Genomic DNA, 21,321 nt, shown 5'->3' with positions numbered 1-21,321 from the left:
AAGGAGCGCCTGGCCTCGTCATTCTGTTTTTAACCCCCTGTTCTGGATCCCGTTCCCGATTTTAACCTTGTACCACTGGGGAAATGTGAATTCATTGGCATAATCCTATACTCGTTTCCAAGGAGATCTAATTTGTGCTTCTCCACTGCAGAGAAGTGGGAAGCTGACTGGTGAATTTCAAGATTTCAGAGCTTCGAGATGCAGAACTACCAAATGTCAGACATGCAGTAGAGGCCATTTTGATGAGCGTATCCAATGATTTTTCCTAATCTAGTATCACCAGTTATCTTTTTTTATTTACCCACCCAATTTGGAATGGCCAGTTGTGTATTTTACAAGATTTGGCTCATGGTTATCAACCGTACAACCACACACAGGGGAGAAAGAAGAAGTGTAGGCAGATTCCTTCATTCCACCCACCATCAAGCCACTCGTCTTTTAACATGTTACAGGCAATACAGCCCCATACCAGAGGTTCAGTGCCAGATGCAAGAGAGACGTATCCCTCAGCATCATGTGCCTGCAAGTGCCCAGGGACCTGAAAAGGTTGTTGTGGCCCTGGGAGTTGAGAGAGCCCTATTGACTTATCCCAGCCTCCACATACTGTAAGGGTTCTCAGCTGGGTATTGACATGACCCAGTTCAAACCCATAATGCCTGGATTATAGAGGTCAATCTACACCTGACCAGGAACCTTTACTTGCTGAGACATACAGGAGCCTCTGCTACTTTTCATGATGATGAAATTTAATCAGCATTTGTTATTGCACTTCTTTATAATTTTTCAAGAGATGTAAATCTATTAACCATGGGCCTACAATCTATTTACGACCTGCTTCTTACAAGCTTACCTACAGTATATGTTATCCACCAACCAGCTCACACAGTGACATCTATTTTTTACTCATATTTCTGTGATACACTCCTACACTGAATACTCTAAAAGCATTGAGTTCTTTGTGATAACCATGCTACTCTACTGTTCCTTTTCCTACAGGCACTGTTCCATATTCATCATAAGTGAAAGATCTGAAAGCCATACTGGGTAGTTTCAGTGTATTGTAAGTGCGAGTAGGAGGCTTTAACACATTCTAAAAAAAAACATGTTTTATTCTAGAGTAGAGAAACATCCCAGCAGCATCTGTGTGTTCATTTGCTGTGAAATACTGCTGACTGGAGGGATGTGAAAAAAACACATTTTGCTGATGCCCCCCGAAATGTGTCACAGCACTTCTCAGAGTGAGGCAGCTTACATACTGTATACGAAAAATCTCAGACCCTTCCAAGCACACATTCCTGCTGAGTTTTCAGCAGTTAAGCACTTACAAAAGAGAAGGCAAATGTGTGGCATGGTCACTCTTTTAAGCAAAATACTGAGGGGGCTATTCAACAGGCAAATGAATTTGCATTTCAAGGGTAAACCTATTCTTACTTTGGTCATTAAATTTTTAAAAACAGTCTTATAGACTATGATATTCAAAGACAACTCCTAAAGTGGGTTTGCAAGACTTGCGATTAGCAGAAACATTTTAACGATCAAATCCACAAACAGGGCAATATTAATCATAGTCACTTACAAACCCAGAAGGTTTTTCCTTCACAAATGAAAAATCTGAGGGTTGATATACAGTATCTAGCCCAAATGATGGTTTATCTTGTCTCCAGATACATTTTATGTTGATCACTATGTATCACATAACGATTATCCATTATTTATAGAAATAGATGAGAACATAAACATCAGAAGGGTGAGAAAAAAGAAGCAACTATTTGGCTCACCTTGACTTTTTTTGTAGCTTATCGAACCTAAATATGTCCCTCTTAGGACCTCATTTAATTACTGAGTTTGTGGTCCATTGGATAACTCCACTGAAATTTTTCAGAATTTGCAATGTTTGAGTAAACTTTTCTTATAATATAAAGACAAATAAGATTGGTTCCTTTAACCTCTTTGTACATAAAATCTGGTTTTTGAGACCGGATCTGGTCTACCTTCTTTGTATTGACTTTAGAGAAACAACATCCTTATTTTAACATGATGACCAGAATGATTAAATTAAATACTTCTTAAAGGTTACTGCTTCATAAGCAGTGTAATTTATTTCATAAATATAACGTATTATTTTATACATTTTCCACTTCTCTACAATTAATTTGATTTGCATCAAACCTACCATGTCTTCAGGGAAGATCACTGATATGAATTGACAAAGAATACACTTAATCCTTTTCTTAACTACTTAATATTCACTATTGTAAAACATAACAATAATTATGAATGGCAATAACAGGAAATATACTGTAGATCCAACTAATAAATGAACACTAAATGAAAACTATTTTGAAAAACGTGAAGCTCTATGAAGTGTATAGTATGTACCAGTTTATAAACACATTAGGTTCGGTGTGTTAGTTTCTTGCTCACAGAGAGTTCTGAACCTGGCAAGAGATTTATACAGAGCTCTGGCTTCTGGATGGATTCTTGAAAACTACTGCTTGAGCCTTTTGATTTCCTCATGCACTGCAAACTGCAACCAACAATATCTGCAAAACTAGTACTGTATGTACTGTACATAAAGTTACAAAATGTCAGGCATTCAGGCATTGCCTTTCAATAATGTTCAATAATGTTGGAATGAGATATCTGCAAACCTGAGTACTATTCTGGTGTCAATACTTTTAATTCAATATTATAGAGGAGGAGATTCACACATTTTGTGTTAACATTCTAGTACTCAATATACCAGATCCTGTATTTACAGAGCATCAGACAACATTTAGACTACACAGGCCAACAAAAAAAAGATCTGAAGAAACAAACGTAAGAACTTTGGGGGATCTTGAGTTAGAAACAGACTCCGCACAGTTTTTTGGGATATAGTGTGACTATTTGTTGTTTTTTTTAGATGCTTAGGTTTGTTAATATGTTCATGTGAAAGAGCGTTATATGTTGTTTTTGTATAAAATAAAAGAAAGGGAAAAAGAGAAATGTTTCGTTCAAAGCAGATGCTCTGCACAATTTTCTGTTCAAGGCCAAACATCCAAACATCAAGATGCTTACTCTCATAATACACAAATAATGTCTTTCCTAACCCTGGTAAAACTACAGTACATGACTGAAACAGTGAAAAACTACAATAGAAAACCAAGAATTAACCAAAATAACCATTGAAATTTACTATCAATTAAAGCAGTTATTAAGTCTTTACTCACCACTGCGATTTCCCTGTGGAACTTTGACTCCAGGTTTGTAACATTTTTGAAAGTGTTCACATAGAAACCAACTCGACTGAAGAGAACAGAAAAAAAAACCAAAAATAATTCAGAACAGTTTAGTCTCAACAGTGTCTCCAGTAAAATGCACGTGCTCTTTTATAGTCTTAAAGTGGTGTTACCTTTTGTTTTTAGATTATGTCTGCATTACTTAGCTTGATATCAGTTCCTAAACACATTCACAGGCACAGATTATTGAAAGAATGCAATTATTCCTATGAATAGTAATAAGGATTTCGATACATCACATGTGAGAAGACACAACGGAAAGGTTTGGGGAGATCACAGTAATACATGATTAGTGTACATCTGCTTTCTTCCAATTTGTTACATAGCATGTTAAGAAAATCTGATATACTTTTATGTAAAGATGCTTAAAATATATGTAACTGCACTATAACTATAAACCATGTTCACCAAGAGATATTACACAAAAAAGTGCTTGAAGCAGCGTGTGAGCGAAAGTGTGCAACAATGTAATTATGCTTTAAGCCTTAAAATACACAGTTTCCCCTTATTTGTTTACAGACTTCTTTACTGTGGTTGACAAAAACAGCTTCACTGGAACATTAATTCTTCCAATCTTTCTTCTTGTGCCAGCTGTTTTTAATGGATATACTATTTTTCACAATGTCTTTGGACTCGAGCCCTCAGCGACAAACTGAACAAAACATCAAATGGTCCCTGTTTGCAACCACCAGATTGTGTTTTCTTCAGACTACACCCACATTAGAAACATTTTGATTCAAAAGATTCAAAAGTGTCTTAAAGTAAATGCATCTTAAAGGTATTCATAATTCAAAATGTGTTAAACTCAATGGTCTATTAACGATGGTTGATACAAGTACCTGTAAATAATAACTTCATATAGAGTTTTTGTTCAAGAAATATATTCCAAAAATGCTATTTTTAATGTAGCATTAAATGTTTTGTAACAGACAGGAAGTAGCACAACAGAGCATGTGATGCAATGAAGAACAGTTTGAATACACTTATGGCACAAGATACACATTTTAATAAATTATAAATCAATAAAGACTAATACACATTAACAAAAACTATCTATATTGTATGGTATGTGTCATGAGTCAGTCATCGCAGCAGGACTCAAGGCTGTTCATGGAACTGCATGTATCCCACTGTCAGATTTACTATTTTGTAAAATAGGCAAAACCTTTTTAACAATAAAAAATGTTTTAAGCACTGACCATAGCTCTTTATTTCCTAGATCGAACAGCAGAATGTCTCCGAGCTGCTGCCATGGCAATTTAAAAAAAAAAAGCTCCTATTCAAGCTGTTAGCTGTTATAACTTGTGCTATTATTACGTATAAATAAGAAGTCACAGCAAGTTTCCTAAAACTACTTGCCATGATCATATCCCTTTTGTCCTGGAAGTTTTTATCAGCCAAAGAGCCATACACAAGTCTACTTTGTTGCTTATAATAAATACCAAAGACAAATCACTACTCGAAAGGTGCACATTCTATTGTCATATTCATGACAAAGGTAAAACTAACTACTATCACGAACATGCATGCATGGTGCTGCATTACTGATCAGTGATATAATAATGGAGATGGGTATCACAGTATAAAGCCACTGCAGTATTCCTTGTATAATTCAGTGAGAAGCTGAAAATTGAGTAGTCTAGGCATTTCACTTTGATTAATTAATAAATGATTTCAGGCGAAAGAGAGAGGTCCTGGTTTAAGGATACTGGGAGTCATTTTTTATATCCCCAATGCTTTAAATAATACAATTAATTTGGTTAGCAAACACTGGGTCCGGCACATTAAGTTGTACTACTGTGTCAGCAGTCTGGAATTCGAGTTATCCTCCTACAACTCTGCAATTGGGCCTACAAAGTACTGCCCTTGCTTCATGAGCATATCAGGCTCTGGAGCTGCAACAGTGCAATGTCCGTCACTGTCACACAGTTTCATACCTGTCCCAAAGAGATGGCAGCTCCTCTTGTAAATCATTGTTAAACTCTTCAAATACCTTCTGTGCCTTGTTGAACTCTTCTTCTGCCTGAAATAACAGAGAGGCTGAATTTAAAAGGCTAAAACCTCTGCCAGGAAAAGGGAAAGGCAGCGTCAGAAGGACAATGAAATTTGAGAGGTGCATTCCTATTTGCAAACACTGAATTATCCCCGCATCTGAAGGAGAATGCTAGTATTTCAAGATACCATCTGTTGTCTTTTTGTCCTTTGGTAAAAAACACTTACCTTTGTGATTTTACCTTCATCTCTACGTTTGGAATTCTGCATGGTCTCTAAGTGATGCCTGGCGCTGTCATAATCAATTAATTTCCGGCTCCTCTTTGCAATACGTGTCTATTGAGAAAAAAAGGCGCACCCAACATTAGCAAACTGGCTCCTAAAGTAAATGTGGCACACAGACAGCTTTTCCTGAGTGTAGTTTCCATAGCAATGGAGTTTCAGGAAAAAAAGTAACTCAAGTACAACTAATGGGCATGTAGTACTAAGTGACACACTCAGGTTTAGAATACAATTATTTACCATGTGCTGTGTCAACAACAGACAATGGTCAACAAGGGAATATTGCAGAGGGCCAATACACTTGCCAGAATGTCCATAATTAAATCTAATCTCCATTTTATGAGAGCGCAGCTGTCTTCCAGTCTCTCTAAGAAATTACACAGAAATACAAAAACAAATACAGTACCCTGACTATTTTGGTCTCTGCTAAATGTCTGAAATTAAACCAAACCACTGCAAATTGCTGTACTTTTATATCTGGGAACTGTCCAAGGTAGGTGTCCAGGGTGATAAGTGCTCCATCCACCAGTTTTTGATGGAAATCTTCCCAGAGGGCATCACAGTTCTGCAAACAAATAAAAATGACAAATTACTCTCAAGAAAACAGTAATCAAATAAGGGCTATGATTCGTGGCCATGTTGTTTTTTTACAATGGATGTTCAGCCACAAAAGAAAATACAGAAGACACAATAATATTTTAAGATACAAAGGGTTTCTTTTTAAAGAGTTCTAAGTGTGGAAGGTTGATACAAACCTGAACAAAATGTTCATGCAAGTTTGAGGTTTGTGTATATTTATGGGTGGTGAGCTACAAGTAACTGTGAAAGCACTTTGTCTGACTCAAAACTGTATTTTTTAAAAAAATATTCATTTCTCAAGCAACACTACATTTCAAATTTAGTTTTCAATGCTTTCAGGAAGTAGAAAATCACTGAGAATGACTAGTTCTGAAATGTTTTGAAGTCTTCGGTAGACATGTACTGGATGACAGTTTTGTTAACAACTACTGTATAAGATGTATATTTGGACTGTCAGGCAGTCCATGTATTGACAGAACAATTATGACAGATTAAATTTTTAGTAAATGCAACATTCTGTGCATCCAGGTGATATTCCTACTTTTACTAATTTTTACTGTGTAGAACCTCAATAAAATTTATTTGTTTTTTTTTATTTTCTCTTTTCTGAAGCAATATACTGTAACACCCACCTTGTGTGAAAGTCTTCCATGGAATCAGTGAGTCAGTTTTTATAGATCACTAAGAGAAATTCACCACAATATTTTTGATCCTCAGATTAAATAACACACTTTGTGTACAGGAAAAATCCACAGGATTTAAGCTGTCCTGCTTTAAGTTTAAGTAATGTTTATAACTGCAATTGCTTGCACCAAGTAAACTATAATAAAAATGACGTGATTTCCTTTTGATGTGCAACATACTGCAAATTAATTTCATATGTGGACATTTAATAGAAGAAACAAAAGTTTAAAGCTGTGCTGGACATACTGTAAGTGAAAACGTAGGTTTGGCGGTTAATTACACAATTGTCTAAGACCAGTTCTAAACCTACAGTAAAACTGGTCCTTTGGTTATTTTCTACAAGCTTGGAAGATTCAGGATCAAGATGTGAACAAAGGCCACCCTTTGCTTGAGAAGCAAGACAGTGAGACTCAAAATACCACAAGCATGCATTTTCTGCAAAAGGAGCTTTTTTTTTAAATTGGGGACACTACTACAAGTATGTTAACAGTCAGGGGTCCCCTTTCCAAAGACACCATGAGCACAATGCACTCTGTAGTGTCTGAATGGAAAAAGATGGCCAGTAAGGCACTGGATACTTTCACAATCAGCTTGCACTACACTACAAGCATACACAATACAGAAAACACAAAGACTGGTCCATTTTTTCCCCATCTTAATGCAAGATTTCAAATTAAGATTTCACATAATCCAGGATGCTAGAAATCTGGCAACCTAGAGATCCATTTATCACTGAAGTGAAACAGAATGACATTGTAAATGCTTACTGTATATTTTTCAGAAAATTCAGACATTTTCTGAATCAGCTCATTTTTTGAAAGTATACTTACTTTCAGTTTTTATACTTGCTTCATAACTCTATTAAATCTTTTTTGGACTCATTCCACAGGGTGAATCACTTTCTGTCCTGGCAAGTCTATGCACTTTGGCTTAAGTGAGAATAAGGATACGGTAAGTAATAGACAAAGCTACCAAGCAGTGGAACTAGTGGACCACAATTTCGCAACATAATAAGAAAAACGTACATAGAAAGATTTTTGATATTATTCTTGGCAGGAACAAGACAATAACAGCAATGTCATTGTCAGACTCCATAATGCCAAAAATATTTTGAATGGTTTATGTTTTTAATTCACTTTTATTTTTCCTTTCAATACGGCATGTGTGATAGCTAGCAGGACCTGGATAATGTGCAACTTAAGAGGTCATTTTGAAAAATTGCATTTTTGTCATTCTCGGCAAAGTACAACTGTATCCTAAGTAAAACTACTTATGAAACATGACTAAGCATGCAATGTGTGAAAACACATCTTTCAGCTCTACACTGACAAGGGTCAACTCATATTTCTTCAGTGAAGCGCAACTGAAACAGCACAGCGATACTCAAGTGTCCATTGAGCCTCTTGTTTCAAGTCATGCTCTTAGCTAGGCCATTCTTGTAGTCTGTTTGTTAATCAAAGTAAGATACACCTTGATGTTGATGTTTTAACGACGAAGGGGACAAGTGAATTTTTGTAACGAGCACTGCCGGAGATGATGTCGTGGTGTCCCCCGTAAAGACAATGCAGTATTTTTGACAAGACAGTCAGGCACTCAACAGGGGAGCTGAGCAGCGCCATCTTGTCGACAGACAAGGGGAAGTGAGTCAAACTGCTTGTGAACTTGATGTATTGCTGTTATTTGTGATAAATATTTTAATTTATTTTTTATTAAATTTTTATGATTTTTTTTCTTTTTGAATGTTCTTTTTCTGTTTGGCTGTGCCATTCGACCTGACTGTTATTGCCACTCAGCTGCCTGTAAAATGGGAATGCTGGGTGCACTGTGCTTTAAATAAGAGCCTAAAGTCCATTCTATCAGTATGTTTTATTGCGAGGGCCTTGCCAATCACTTGCAAGTCATACATTATTATCAGTGACAAAGATGCTCAAATGGACAACACTTGTTTACAATACGGTATATTACTGTGATTGCAAACTACCAGTCTGCAGGGCAAATAAAATGGATCTCTCACTGAGCTCTGAGACAGAATTCTATGGGCTGAATGCAGATATACTGACAAAGAATGTATTATAGCTAGCACTATACAGCAATAGACAATTTAAGTGTTTCACTAGTGTCTTGACAATAAAGATAATAACTGTGTTTTATTGATGCATTCTTCTGAAAACAGAGGCCCACTTTACACTCCACAGAGAAAAATAACCTCCCTAGACTAACTTCATTCTGCAATCCACAGGAGACAGATTACAATTCCAATAAGAAAATTTTACTTCTCTGTCACAAATAGTTTATTGTACAGTATGTCCTCACAGTAACAGCACATTCTGTATACACTTCAGTCTATTAACCTGCCCTTAATAGAAGGGATATATACCAGGATTTCATGTACAGATCAATTGCATGAAACTACTGTACAGTATATACTGTATGTTTAAATATATCTACATTCAAAAACAACTAGACACAGTGAAAACAAGAAAATACAGTGTAAACATTTTTGTCAACTCAGCTCCTGAAATGTCTCTTATGCCACTTTGACAATGCTGCATTACACTACATATTCACAAAACAAAAACGTATTAAAATGACTTTTCTAAATGAAAACACATCAAAATGTGGAGGTATCTGGAGACCAGCATTTTGAAGCATGACTGAGACGATCAATACCAACTTGAATGAAACAACACAGCTCCAGGCAGTGTGCAATGAAAATAGAAAAACTGTATATTTCTTTGAAATAAATGTTCCCTGACAATGGAATAAAAATAATGTAGGTCATTTAATGTAGTTTAATCATTTAATGTACTGTAATGTAGGTCATTTTCTCTATATCACATTTTAGGTTGCGCGAATACATACTGTAGGCTAACAGCAGAAAACTGTAGCCAAAGCAAACTGAAGTAGCAGTTTTGCAGGTCTCTGATTAGCATTAAATTTACACTACTATAAGTCTAGGACTAGTGTTAATGTGATTTCATTTTGGGAGAGTATAAGCATAAAGAGTCTGATGCAGGGTTGGAATAAGGCCCTTCCTCCCCTTCTGCAGATTTGTGGAGGAGTTCTGCATTGCAGTGTAAGGGGTCTCTTAGAGAAAACTGTTAACATCACTACATGTCTTCTATACTGTGCACTCTGCTTGAAACAGGCTAAGCTTTGTGAACATTGTTTTCAAACATTTGGCATTTCAGAAATTAAAAGTTTAGAAGTCTCTACATCACACTCAGTGATTTTGGGTGTATTTGAGTGAGAACTAAATACAGTCAAGACTAGTCCTCACTCTCATTCTAGGATGAACTAATTTCAAGGTGTTGTAATATGATCTGAATTTCACACTCCATTTCTTCCTCAATTACTTCCTCCTTAAAACTTATTCATCCAAAATACTTTACTTTTTGTAAATTTGTGTTTCAATGTAGGTACAGTAAGCTGTAAATAACCTCATGGTTACACTATGTTAAAAAATACTGGATTATTTTTCACTTGGGGGATACATGAAGAGAAGCCACAACAGTCAACTTCTGTCTTTTCCAAAGATAATACTACAAGTGCTGGCCTAGATTTACAATACTGCTTATTTATGATGTGTTTTGAACTCCTGAAATTGATTAATATCAATTAGAGGTTGCAAAGAGACCACTTGTAATAGTTTCCATGAAGATCTAGGACAGGCAATGCAATTAGTTGAGTGAGTTGTTGTGCTTGACCTCTTACTGTCCCATGAACATCTCTTACTCAGATAATTCCATTAAGAAGCAACTGTCACATTATTTTCTGACACATACTATATTATAGACAACATACGGCCTCAGCACATACATACCCTGAAAGTGGCAACATGTGTGAACAGCTTTGGATATGAACCATGTACTGTAGCTCTCATTAATAAAAAATATTTTTCTTCAAGGAATCTTTGCAACTTACTAATAACATGTGATGAAAATTGTTCTTGACACCAAATACATTTTGTAGATTGTTTTATTTTTTTTTAAATGCATCCTAATTTCTACTTTTCCAGAAATTGAACACAAACAGTTTAGATTTACAGAACAGCCTTACAACTGAGTTCAAATGCAAACAATTAATAAAAAGGTCCAATAGTGATGTTCTGTTTATCCACAAAACATCAAAAATGGGTTTGAAAATTAGCATGGAGCCAAACCAAACACAAACAGCTTCACTTATTAGAGCAGAGTATATTTAACTGTTCTTCATTTCCAGTTGATAAATATCGTACACTACGTTGTAAATCATCTTCTCTGTAGCAGCCCAAAAGAAGACCCCCTTCTCAGACATTATCCTTACCTTCCCAATGGTCATAACATCATCCTTCCCATACCATTCTGGCTCATACACCTCGTGAAGGGACTCCGTTAACTTCATTGAGGCCTCCTGCATCCCTGTAAGTCAGAAAACAAAGGAACACATCTTTGAACCTCTACTACCTCTACCTCTCAAGACCCACCTGTTTAGGCTCTTCTATCAGGTTGTATGATTAATTGTTGAATTGTTATCTCTGTCTTGTATCGTAATGCTTTTGTTCAGTTTCAGCTGACTACAGTTAAAAGCCTTGTATTCATTTTCAACCTTGTTTTATTGTTTTATGTGAGACGGCATTAAGCATTTCCGCTTCATTGGACTGCTCTATCACTTTGCCTCAGTACAACTTTATATTATAAAATACATTTTGCACTATTAATACCTGCTAACTAGATTTACGCTTAAATGTAATGTAATAATAATGTTTCATGTCTTTAAATGAGCAGTTAACATGCTTTAAGGTTGCTCTTTCCCAACCATGAAAGTAGGCCATTTGAGTAGGTTCCTCTGTTATCAATGTTATTCAGAAATTACATTTTTCACACGGGAGACTCCAGCACCATCATGGGAAGGTTTATATTGTACTCAATAGTGAAGCAATCACCCACAGCAGAAACAGTTGCTGATATGGTATGCTACTATTCACACACCCTATACACTTTTTTGTAAAGGATGTCCAAGGATGATGAATTACAAATAATGTAATTAAAAAAAATGGCATATCATTGGTAGAGGATGAAAAGGCCCTGTACCAGTATGCAGACGTCAGATAATACACTGGTTACTGGATTACTCAAAATGAGTATTATCTATCCATTTTCTGACCACATTTACGTTTCAGAGTCACAGGGGAGCCAGAGTCCAAGTACACCCTGGACAGGACACCAATCTCAGGGTACAAACACCCACAGCAAGGGCCAATTTTCCCAAAAGCCAGTCAACAGACCAGTATGTTTTTTGGACTGTGGGAGGAAACCCAACATGAACACAGGGAGAACATGCAATCTCCACACAGATAGCACCCCAGGTCTGGAAATGAGCCCAGGGCACCAGTTCTGCAAGGCAGCCATGCTAACCACTGCACCACAGTGCCATCCTAGACACAATAGCCACAATGGTAAATACACTTCCATGCAGAGCACTGAAAGGGGAAAATTAACTGGCAACTCGGCAACTGGAGACACATCAGTCTGGCAGCTTATTGATCTACACCCTGCTGTTCATGAGGTCAAGCCACTGAAAACAGGAGGAGCAACTACACCTCTGATTTTAGGGGCAGGTTAAAGTGCTGACCAGAGTAGTCTCCATGTTACACAGGTAGCATTAAAAACAATAGTGAATAATGATGAATTTAAGGCATCTGTCTCAGAGAACATGCTAGTCTTTTGAATAATATTGTGAGCAGGTTTGGAGAGTATTTAGAGTAGGCATTTTAAGTTTGAAGACTCAAAGTTTTGTGTCTTTTTATGATTAAATCAAGATAAGGTAAATGTCATGGTAACAGAGAAACTGACAAAAATAGACTTGTTATTTGTTTTTTGCCTAAATTGTTAAACCTGAGGATCTGAGGAGAGGAAACTGGAAGTAATCTTTTATTCTAAAATGTGCTTTGAATCATATACTGTTTTAAACATGTCATTTCACAGTCCATCTGCATATTACTGCTACAATTTGATCATTCAATTTATTTTATAATTTTGACAAAAAAATGTATGCCTTTATATATATACCAGATTAGACTAATAAGACTAGTTATGCTTTATTTTTAATTAAAATATAATATAGCATTATTTGGCTTGCAATTACTGCAGAATGCAGCTGCTAAAATACTATTGAATAACAGATGGAAGAATGTTATTACTAGGTTGGCATGAAAGCATTATTGGTAAGCATATTGTGAACTTCATTTCAAAATTTGTATTTACAGCACTTAAAAGTCTAACACTTGGTCTTTTTAGTGAACACTAAGACAGTGCAATCTGCTGCTGCTGCTGGCTTGCTTTATAGTCCAATCAGCTTTCTGATATACAGTAGGTTGTAATGTACAGTACATACAGTATAATATAGCCTTACCTTAATGAAGTTTGTTCTTAGTCTAACGGTTGTAGTTAACTTTTAATAAAATTTGTATTTTATTATGTTTTCTCTTTTGTTAGTTTTTAGTAAATCTTTGTAAAACATATTTTCTAAAACAGCCTGTCTATTCTTCCTTATTCACCCATGTGGGTTGTTGATGTGAGATATCGATTCTAAACTGTGTAGGTACTGTATACTGTAAAATAAAATTATTAATAGAAATACTGTTACTGTACACAAAAGAAGCCAAGACAGCTCACACATCTTTGTGGACTCAACTATTTTTGGGGGTTTAAAATCATTGTAGCTATCTTGCAAACTTGATACAATGAACCCATGTCTTCAAAGCTTATTAGAACCTTAGCTTTGCATGACATAGACTTCAAAGCAGAAGATTTTGGGGAAAGAGTCTCATATTTCTCCACCATCCAGTCATGCTTTAAGTTGCCTTTAACTCTGATGAATTATAAAAAATCCAGAGAGGCTGCCCTTTACTCGTCACTATTTCTGTATTCTGAGGACACAAATCTCATAATGGTTCTTTAACAAGAATGCTTGTGAAAAGCATTCCATTAACTATGCAGCAACTTTATGTGACCAATGTGACAGAACTTATTATTTTGTAATCTTGCCAAATGGCATCAGGCATTAACTCTTGAGGTTTTTTTCACTTTTTGTCTTCAGACTGAAAAGTTAAATAATACTTGAGTTAAAGTGGTAAAAATAGGGCCGGTTTAAAATGTAATAAGCACTTCAGAATTCTAAACTGTGTAGGTACTGTATACTGTAAAATAAAATTATTAATAGAAATACTGTTACACAAAAGAAGCCAAGACAGCTCACACATCTTTGTGGACTCAACTATTTTTGGGGGTTTAAAATCATTGTAGCTATCTTGCAAACTTGATACAATGAACCCATGTCTTCAAAGCTTATTAGAACCTTAGCTTTGCATGACATAGACTTCAAAGCAGAAGATTTTGGGGAAAGAGTCTCATATTTCTCCACCATCCAGTCATGCTTTAAGTTGCCTTTAACTCTGATGAATTATAAAAAATCCAGAGAGGCTGCCCTTTACTCTTCACTATTTCTGTATTCTGAGGACACAAATCTCATAATGGTTCTTTAACAAGAATGCTTGTGAAAAGCATTCCATTAACTATGCAGCAACTTTATGTGACCAATGTGACAGAACTTATTATTTTGTAATCTTGCCAAATGGCATCAGGCATTAGCTCTTGAGGTTTTTTTCACTTTTTGTCCTTCAGACTGAAAAGTTAAATAATACTTGAGTTAAAGCGGTAAAAATAGGGCCGGTTTAAAATGTAATAAGCACTTCAGAATTGGCAGTGCTGATGTGATAATAAGAAAATAACCCTGACAGGTTCCCAAAATGCATTCCTGCTCAGAATTTTTGGAATACTGTAAGTCCTCTGTTTCCCCACCAGCTACAATGGCTTTAGCTTTTCAATCATTTCCATGAACCAATTTTTTTTTCAATTTGCTCACCTTTAACAGCAGTTAAGTAAGCTCGCATTTCCCTCTGTAGCCTGCTTCCCTCAGCCTGTAAAAAAAGACAAACAGCATCATCAAGTTGGAGCAACATGGGTCAGATGTGCTCACACAATTATATAGGTGTTGCTGACACACCCTTCCCCTTGCATAGGTGGCAGTGTATTAAGAGGGGCAGGAAACTAGAACTTTCCGGTCCACTCAGAAAGAAGAGGCAGGAAGGAGGCAAGAGGGGGAAGAAAGAGAGTAATGGCTGCAACTGCTCAGCCTGGGGTTTGGCGCAGTAGAGGGAGAAAGGGAAAGGAGGCCCCTAATTAAGGTGGTGGGGAGAGGGGAAATGAGTCTGCAAAACTGAAGGAAAGACGTTAGGGCTCAGGACTCCCAGACTGGCCACTTCCAGGGACAGGACACTACAGAAGTTGTGAATGACTGACATTCAAACATATTAGTATTTTAACTGTCATAAAGCAATGGATAACATGGTGGTACAGTGGTTAGCATTGTTGCCTCTCCGTGGTGGGGCCCTCGGTCCAGTTCTGGACATGGGGTTCAATACGTGTGGAGTTTGCATGGTCTCCCCATGTTCACTTAGGTTTCCTAAGGGAGTGCTGGTTTCCTCACACATTCTAAAAACATACCTGTAGGTTAATTGTTTTGTGGGAAAACGGGCTCTTATGTGAGTGTGTGCTTGTTTGTGTTTGTCTCTGTCCGGTCTGTGATGGGCCGGTGTCCTGTCCAAGGCATATCCTGCCAGGTGCCCGTTGCATAAGTACCCATCTAGTTTTACTCAACTATTAAAGAAAGCTAATGAGCTGGACAATAATAATTTTACCTCACCTGTCCCTGACCTTCCGGATTTGTCCTTGTCCCTTGTTACCTTTTAATCTCTGTATTTCTTTTATCTTGGTGCATTCTTCTTGCTTTTGCATTTACATTTTCTTACACATATTTAATTTCTCTAGGAAATCCTCTATTTGGCCCTTTCTATCTCATACAGTCCATCTAGATTAGTTTTAAAAGACCCCTCTGGCACGTTATGTTGAGTTGAAACTACCTCTATTACAGGAATTATACAGGACCTACAGTTTTGTGGTCAGAGAGGACACAAGTCAAAAGGTTTGTTAAGATACCAGGGCCTGGATTATAGAAAACGGATCCACTACCCAATCACAAATCTAGCAAATTATAGTGTCTTTCCATTTGCTGGAAGATACTTGCTCCTATCTACTGTAATTGAAACCTACTGTAGCATCAAGAACTTGGTTTGAAAATTTGAGATTGACTGGTAGGTCAGTGTGGATTTAAAATCAGCCTGTGTTTCATTTAATTTCTGCAGAATTGATCAAGCTGCTTAATCCACGCTCAACCTTTCTTTCAAGACTTTAATCCCTAAAGTGTACGTACAGTATAAGAAACTCAGGGTGAGAAAAATATTCAAGCTAATTTAAAAGGACAGGTAATTTCAGTGGTGTATTGCGGTGTTTCTTTTAGGATGCAAAAATCATTTTTACGAATTTTATTTGATTTTTTTTTCTTTCTGTGGCACTACATTTTTCATCATTGGTAGCTGTGAGTCATAGGTTACAGCTCTCTCTGGGAATTGCTACTGACACTCATATTATTAATGCGAGATCCTAAAGCTCTGTTTAAAGATTCAAAGCAGGCAATTAAATTGGCATGAGTCACGGCCTTGAGCTGTATATCTCTTCTGCTACTACAGGATTTCTATCGTTATATTTCACTTATCTGAATCCCTAACACAGTTCATCACCATCATGTTTGAATTAGTATGGAAACTTGGTACCAGGGATTAGGTACAGCAGTCCAGCCCAGTATAGACCTTTAGGTAGTTCTGACTAATTGGTTTGAACTATTGCTGGGATGCGCTAGAAAGCAGGGATTGAGGGGATACATGCTGTGTATTCTATAATGTATACATTTTTTAAAAACACAGAAAGTTAAAAAAATATAAGGTTTCATATGCATTTTACTACACTATTCCATAACAGAACTCTATTATCTATTATCTTAAGGAAATGGCTTGTGTAATGTTACCTTTTGATATATCAATTATAAATATACACTGGCATAGCATGTATGGCCAAATGACTTCCTCTTATATGTAACCTTCCCTAATTTCTTATGTAAGCTGTTATTACAGTACGTTCAGTAGATCTCTCTATAAGAGATAGTAGTTGCCTACAGAAATGATCCATTCCATAGCTCTAATGTTGTGAGAGTGAGAAAGTTATACAGTACAGTCACTGTGCAGAGTAAAGAGCACAAATGCGTTAGGGCATTCCAGAAGTACGCTAAGGCTGTTAACAAAGTGACACTTCAGTAAAAGCTGTGGGCTTCATGAATGCTCTATGCTAACAGTGATTTAAAAGGTACATTTATCACTGTGATTTTCATAAATGTCTCATTAACATCTCTAAGATTTTATTTTACTGTCTACTCTCACCTTCAGACACCTCTGGCAAACTCAAATACTGTATGTCAAAAACAACAATATGATCCCTTGGTATTTCACTGACACTTAAGTCCTTTCCAAATATAACTCATATAATTCCTTTGAAATTGAAACTAATATATAATATTAGCTTTAAACATTCCTGGGCACTTGAACACATTATTGGGCAGCAGACCTGTCTAAAAACATATTTTTTTAAATATTATATAATATTATATATTATATATATACTGATAGAAAAAAGAAACACAACACTTCTTCTTCCACACTCTGGCCCTCCCATCTGCATGGAGCAGGCTAGAGAGTGACTCATCCGTGAAGAGGACCTGATGCCACTGCTGATGAGTCCATCACAGCCTCTGTCTGGCCCAAGCCAGTCAGGTGTGACGTCTAGGAGGTGTGAACAGAGGGCCTGTGACAGGTCGCCTTCCTCTAAGGCCAGCAGCATGGAGTCTCACTGTCCTGTCAATGTGAGTGAGGCCGGGGAGCATAACAGCTGTTAGCATTACTGGTGGATACGAAGGGGGTTACCTATTACTGTACTACTATAACTAAAGAGCTTTGAGATCCTTTGGATAAAAAGTGTTCTATAAATCCAATGAATTGTGAATTAAAATATATTTTGCCTATTACAGTATAAGTAATTTACTAAGCAGTGACAAGAAAAGGTGTAAAATAGTGATGTAATGTAACATACCATAGATATCATTTAAGAACATGAATTGTTGACTGAAAAGACTCTTATCCTAATATCAAAATAAAGTAGTTTCAGGGCAGAAAACAACAAATGAAGTTTATCTTTTTAAAGGACTAAAAAACATCAAATTAATTTTTTCCATTTTTAATATATAAATATTCTCAATGCTTACATTTAAAAATCGCTACTCAGATTTAAAGATTTTCTACACAAATTACCTCAAATTAACTTTTTGCTACATGAATGAAAAAAAAAAAGTTGTTTTCATCCATGATCAGAATTCTTGTGCACATCAAAATACAACCATAACTACACCAAGAAACCCATGTAATACAGAGATTGTACGCCACCACAGAGCATACTCAGTATGCTCAGATTTAAGGACTGAAAAATGTCATAAAATGTGACCTTGTGAACACTAGCTCAAAGATCCAAACCAAAACCAAACCATTGTATAAGCCATTATATAGAAAAATACACGTTTGATAAAAAAGCAAGAGCAACAGATTGGCAACCTGCACAAGGAGGTAGATGGACTGTTATAAATAGCTTGTCCACGTTTTATCTCTGTTAACTCAATCACTGAATGTACTTCAACATCGAAGTGACAGAACTTGGTTATTTCAGAAAAATCAAGTGTGTTTCAACTCTGAATTGAACAGTGCACTTTTACATTCACACATGGTTCACAATTGCTCTCCTGAATTTTGTTCTGGAAAAATACACAAATCTTAATAAATAATTTTTCTAATTAAGGAATGGGATTTAATATTGCACTGATAGGCATAGACTGTACATACACCCCTTAATCACATCTAACAAACAGCATTTCCATACAGGAATGGAAGTGTGCCACCTACTGGACCACCAACACCACATCTAGAAACTGTAAGTCACCAGTCCAGTCTTGCTTAGCTTAGTGAAAGGGGCGCAAAGAATTTAAACTAAGTTCTGTGTCCAGCATTTGTCTAATACCCAAAACACCGTCCAGCACATTGACTCCTTGCAAAAAAGAAATTTGATAAAAATTGTTATAATGCAACCCCAGGAGTTGCCATTTAAGACAGAGAATTACACAGCAATGCAATAAATACAAACTGACATTTTCTCAGTGGAAACAACATTAAGCTATGTTATCATGTGCAGCCAGCAAAGTGCTTCAACAAGCACTTTCAATAGTTTGAACAAGCTCAAGGATTCTGAGGGGATTTAAAGGTGTGTTAAAACAGTAATTTTACTGTCTGAATGTACATTGTTTTAAAAGTGAACATCAGTATTACTGGAGAAATCTCTTTGATTAGCTGTTTCATTATGTGTGAAAATCTCTACCCCCTCTGCACAAACATCGCAATTTGCCTTTAACACAACAGAGCCTTGAAACTGCAAAATTTAATCCCATAGCTACCACAAACTAAAAACAAATTATCTCATAAACCTTGGGAGTGGGTTTCAGTTAAGGAAAATTAGATGATAAAACTACCCCCTGGATATTTCTATCAAACTGAAAATAAATACATTTGCAGTTTTCACCCACCAAATATTCTTACATTTGTAACACAAGAGAAAACAGGCCCAAAGATAGGAATGCAGAGCATCATTTATGACAGTTAATAACAAACATTCAATAATCAAAGTAAGAGAAATCTGATATAGTTGCTGCCCTCTAACCTGATTGAGCAGCAATATTTTTTTGTAATGAGGTGACCAAACTTGTACACAATGTTCTAAATAAATCTTCCTAGTTTATTGCACGAATCTAATCTTCAAGGGGCACAATGTAGAGTTGCCAATCAAACCTAGAATGCACGTCTTTGAGAAATGGGAGGAAACTGAGCATCTGGAGAAAATCCATGGGAACACAGATAGACCAACACAGACTCTGAACAGAAGGACTTGGACTTCTGCCCACAAGTTAGAATAGAAATCCAATATCTATAATGCAGCAGCAACAACTATGTTGCTCATAAGAATGGTAAAAGTGCAAAAATAGCACACAATTATATTGTCCTACACTTTCTTTAGATAAATAAGATTTTATTGTCCCCTGAGGTAAAAATGTTTTATGGACAGACAGCACTCCTGTACATTTAAATAGAATGCAAACAAAAAAAAGAAGAAAATAGAAACATTGCACATTATTCTATTACAAAAAATAAGAAAAGCATTGCACATCACTCTATTGCACATGTATAACACATGCCAACATGTAACATTTATAACACATCACAAAACATATTGCACTCAAGTGGGCTGTAAGAGTCAAAATTGTGTTTATCCTTGACATTTGCGTCGACAGCTTTAATGGATAGTGGAAGAAAGGCTTCCATTTACATTTTTTTGACTTACATTTGGGAACCCTAAAACGTTTGCCAGAAGGAAGAAGTTCGATAGTCAGAGTTGAGAGTTGAATCCAGAAATCCAGAGTTTAGGGTGAATTTCTAATCATTTTAGTAACAAATCACATTCTAAGCCTTTCATCACATCTGCAAAGGCTGGTGTTTTAGTTCAGATCCCTTCTTCCTACACCACTGATGTTATTTTTCTGATTCCCCTGCTGTTCAGGCTCCTGTATTACAGAAGGCCTGGTTAAGATTTTTATTTCCAAAATCTTATAACATAAGGAGGTGATATAAAAATAATACAGCCTTTATAGCTATGCCATGGTTATCTAATTGCATGAATATAATGAGTACTCTGATGGAGCTAGTCCAAACTCCTGCAAGGCCAACATTCTTTATATTTTTCAAGGAGATTTCACAAACGTATTTGTGTAACAATTACAAAGGATGACATAATAATCATTATTACAACAGAAACAGAATGGAGCCTCATGAAGCTTATTAACGCCACCGAGAAAAAAAGATTAACTTGTTCATGCGAGATAGTATCTCGTTTATTCAAGAAAAGTATCTCATTTATACGAGAAAATTATTCTGTTTAAACACAATAGTTAATTTGTGAACAATGTTGCCCACTATATTAAATACTGTATATTGCATTGTACAATATACAGTATGCAATAATATTTCCCTAGCAAAGTAGCATTGACTTTAACAACAGTAGAATATTGTCACACTCCTCTTTTTTGGAAAAAAATGCACGTTCTTTTTTTGTATACATGAAGTACAACACCATGTGTTGTTGCAATAGTAATCCTGCTCAGTACGAGAGAAACCGCAGGTTCAGACATTTGCTGCGTGTGCTTGGCTGAGGAGCCAATGGTGTGAAGCTACCATCTGTGGGATTATGACTGAACACCTCTAAGTCAGAACCTCGCCTAAATGTTTTTTTAACACCTTTTTTTAAAAATCTTTTTAACACCATTAAGCATTCCCAGGTTAAACGTGTATCGTTTTCGCTGTTTCTGTGACAGGTAGAAATGACGCGGCTTTCTAAACGTACAGTATGCTCTTCCGGAGTTTGTC

The 21,321-nt window shown here is 36.3% G+C and overlaps 1 protein-coding gene across 3 annotated transcripts in view; it reads right to left on the bottom strand.

The window, feature by feature from the left end:
- Positions 1 to 21,321, bottom strand: part of amph (amphiphysin) — a 116,750-nt gene that overhangs the window by 48,883 nt on the left and 46,546 nt on the right. For all 3 annotated transcript variants that reach the window (XM_088919402.1, XM_088919400.1, XM_088919401.1), the window contains exons 3-8: positions 14,724 to 14,778; positions 11,124 to 11,218; positions 6,025 to 6,120; positions 5,502 to 5,609; positions 5,219 to 5,304; positions 3,213 to 3,288 (exon numbers count right to left, since the gene is read on the bottom strand). In XM_088919402.1, the coding sequence (XP_088775528.1) occupies positions 3,213 to 3,288; positions 5,219 to 5,304; positions 5,502 to 5,609; positions 6,025 to 6,120; positions 11,124 to 11,218; positions 14,724 to 14,778 (516 nt within the window). The remainder of the gene's footprint in view (positions 1 to 3,212; positions 3,289 to 5,218; positions 5,305 to 5,501; positions 5,610 to 6,024; positions 6,121 to 11,123; positions 11,219 to 14,723; positions 14,779 to 21,321) is intronic.

This window comes from Atractosteus spatula, chromosome 6, assembly GCF_055471065.1.
Source record: "Atractosteus spatula isolate fAtrSpa1 chromosome 6, fAtrSpa1.hap1, whole genome shotgun sequence".
Classification (NCBI taxonomy): domain Eukaryota; kingdom Metazoa; phylum Chordata; class Actinopteri; order Semionotiformes; family Lepisosteidae; genus Atractosteus; species Atractosteus spatula.
The sequence above is the reverse complement of the archived record's forward strand: the minus strand, read 5'-3'. Positions and strand labels throughout refer to the sequence as shown.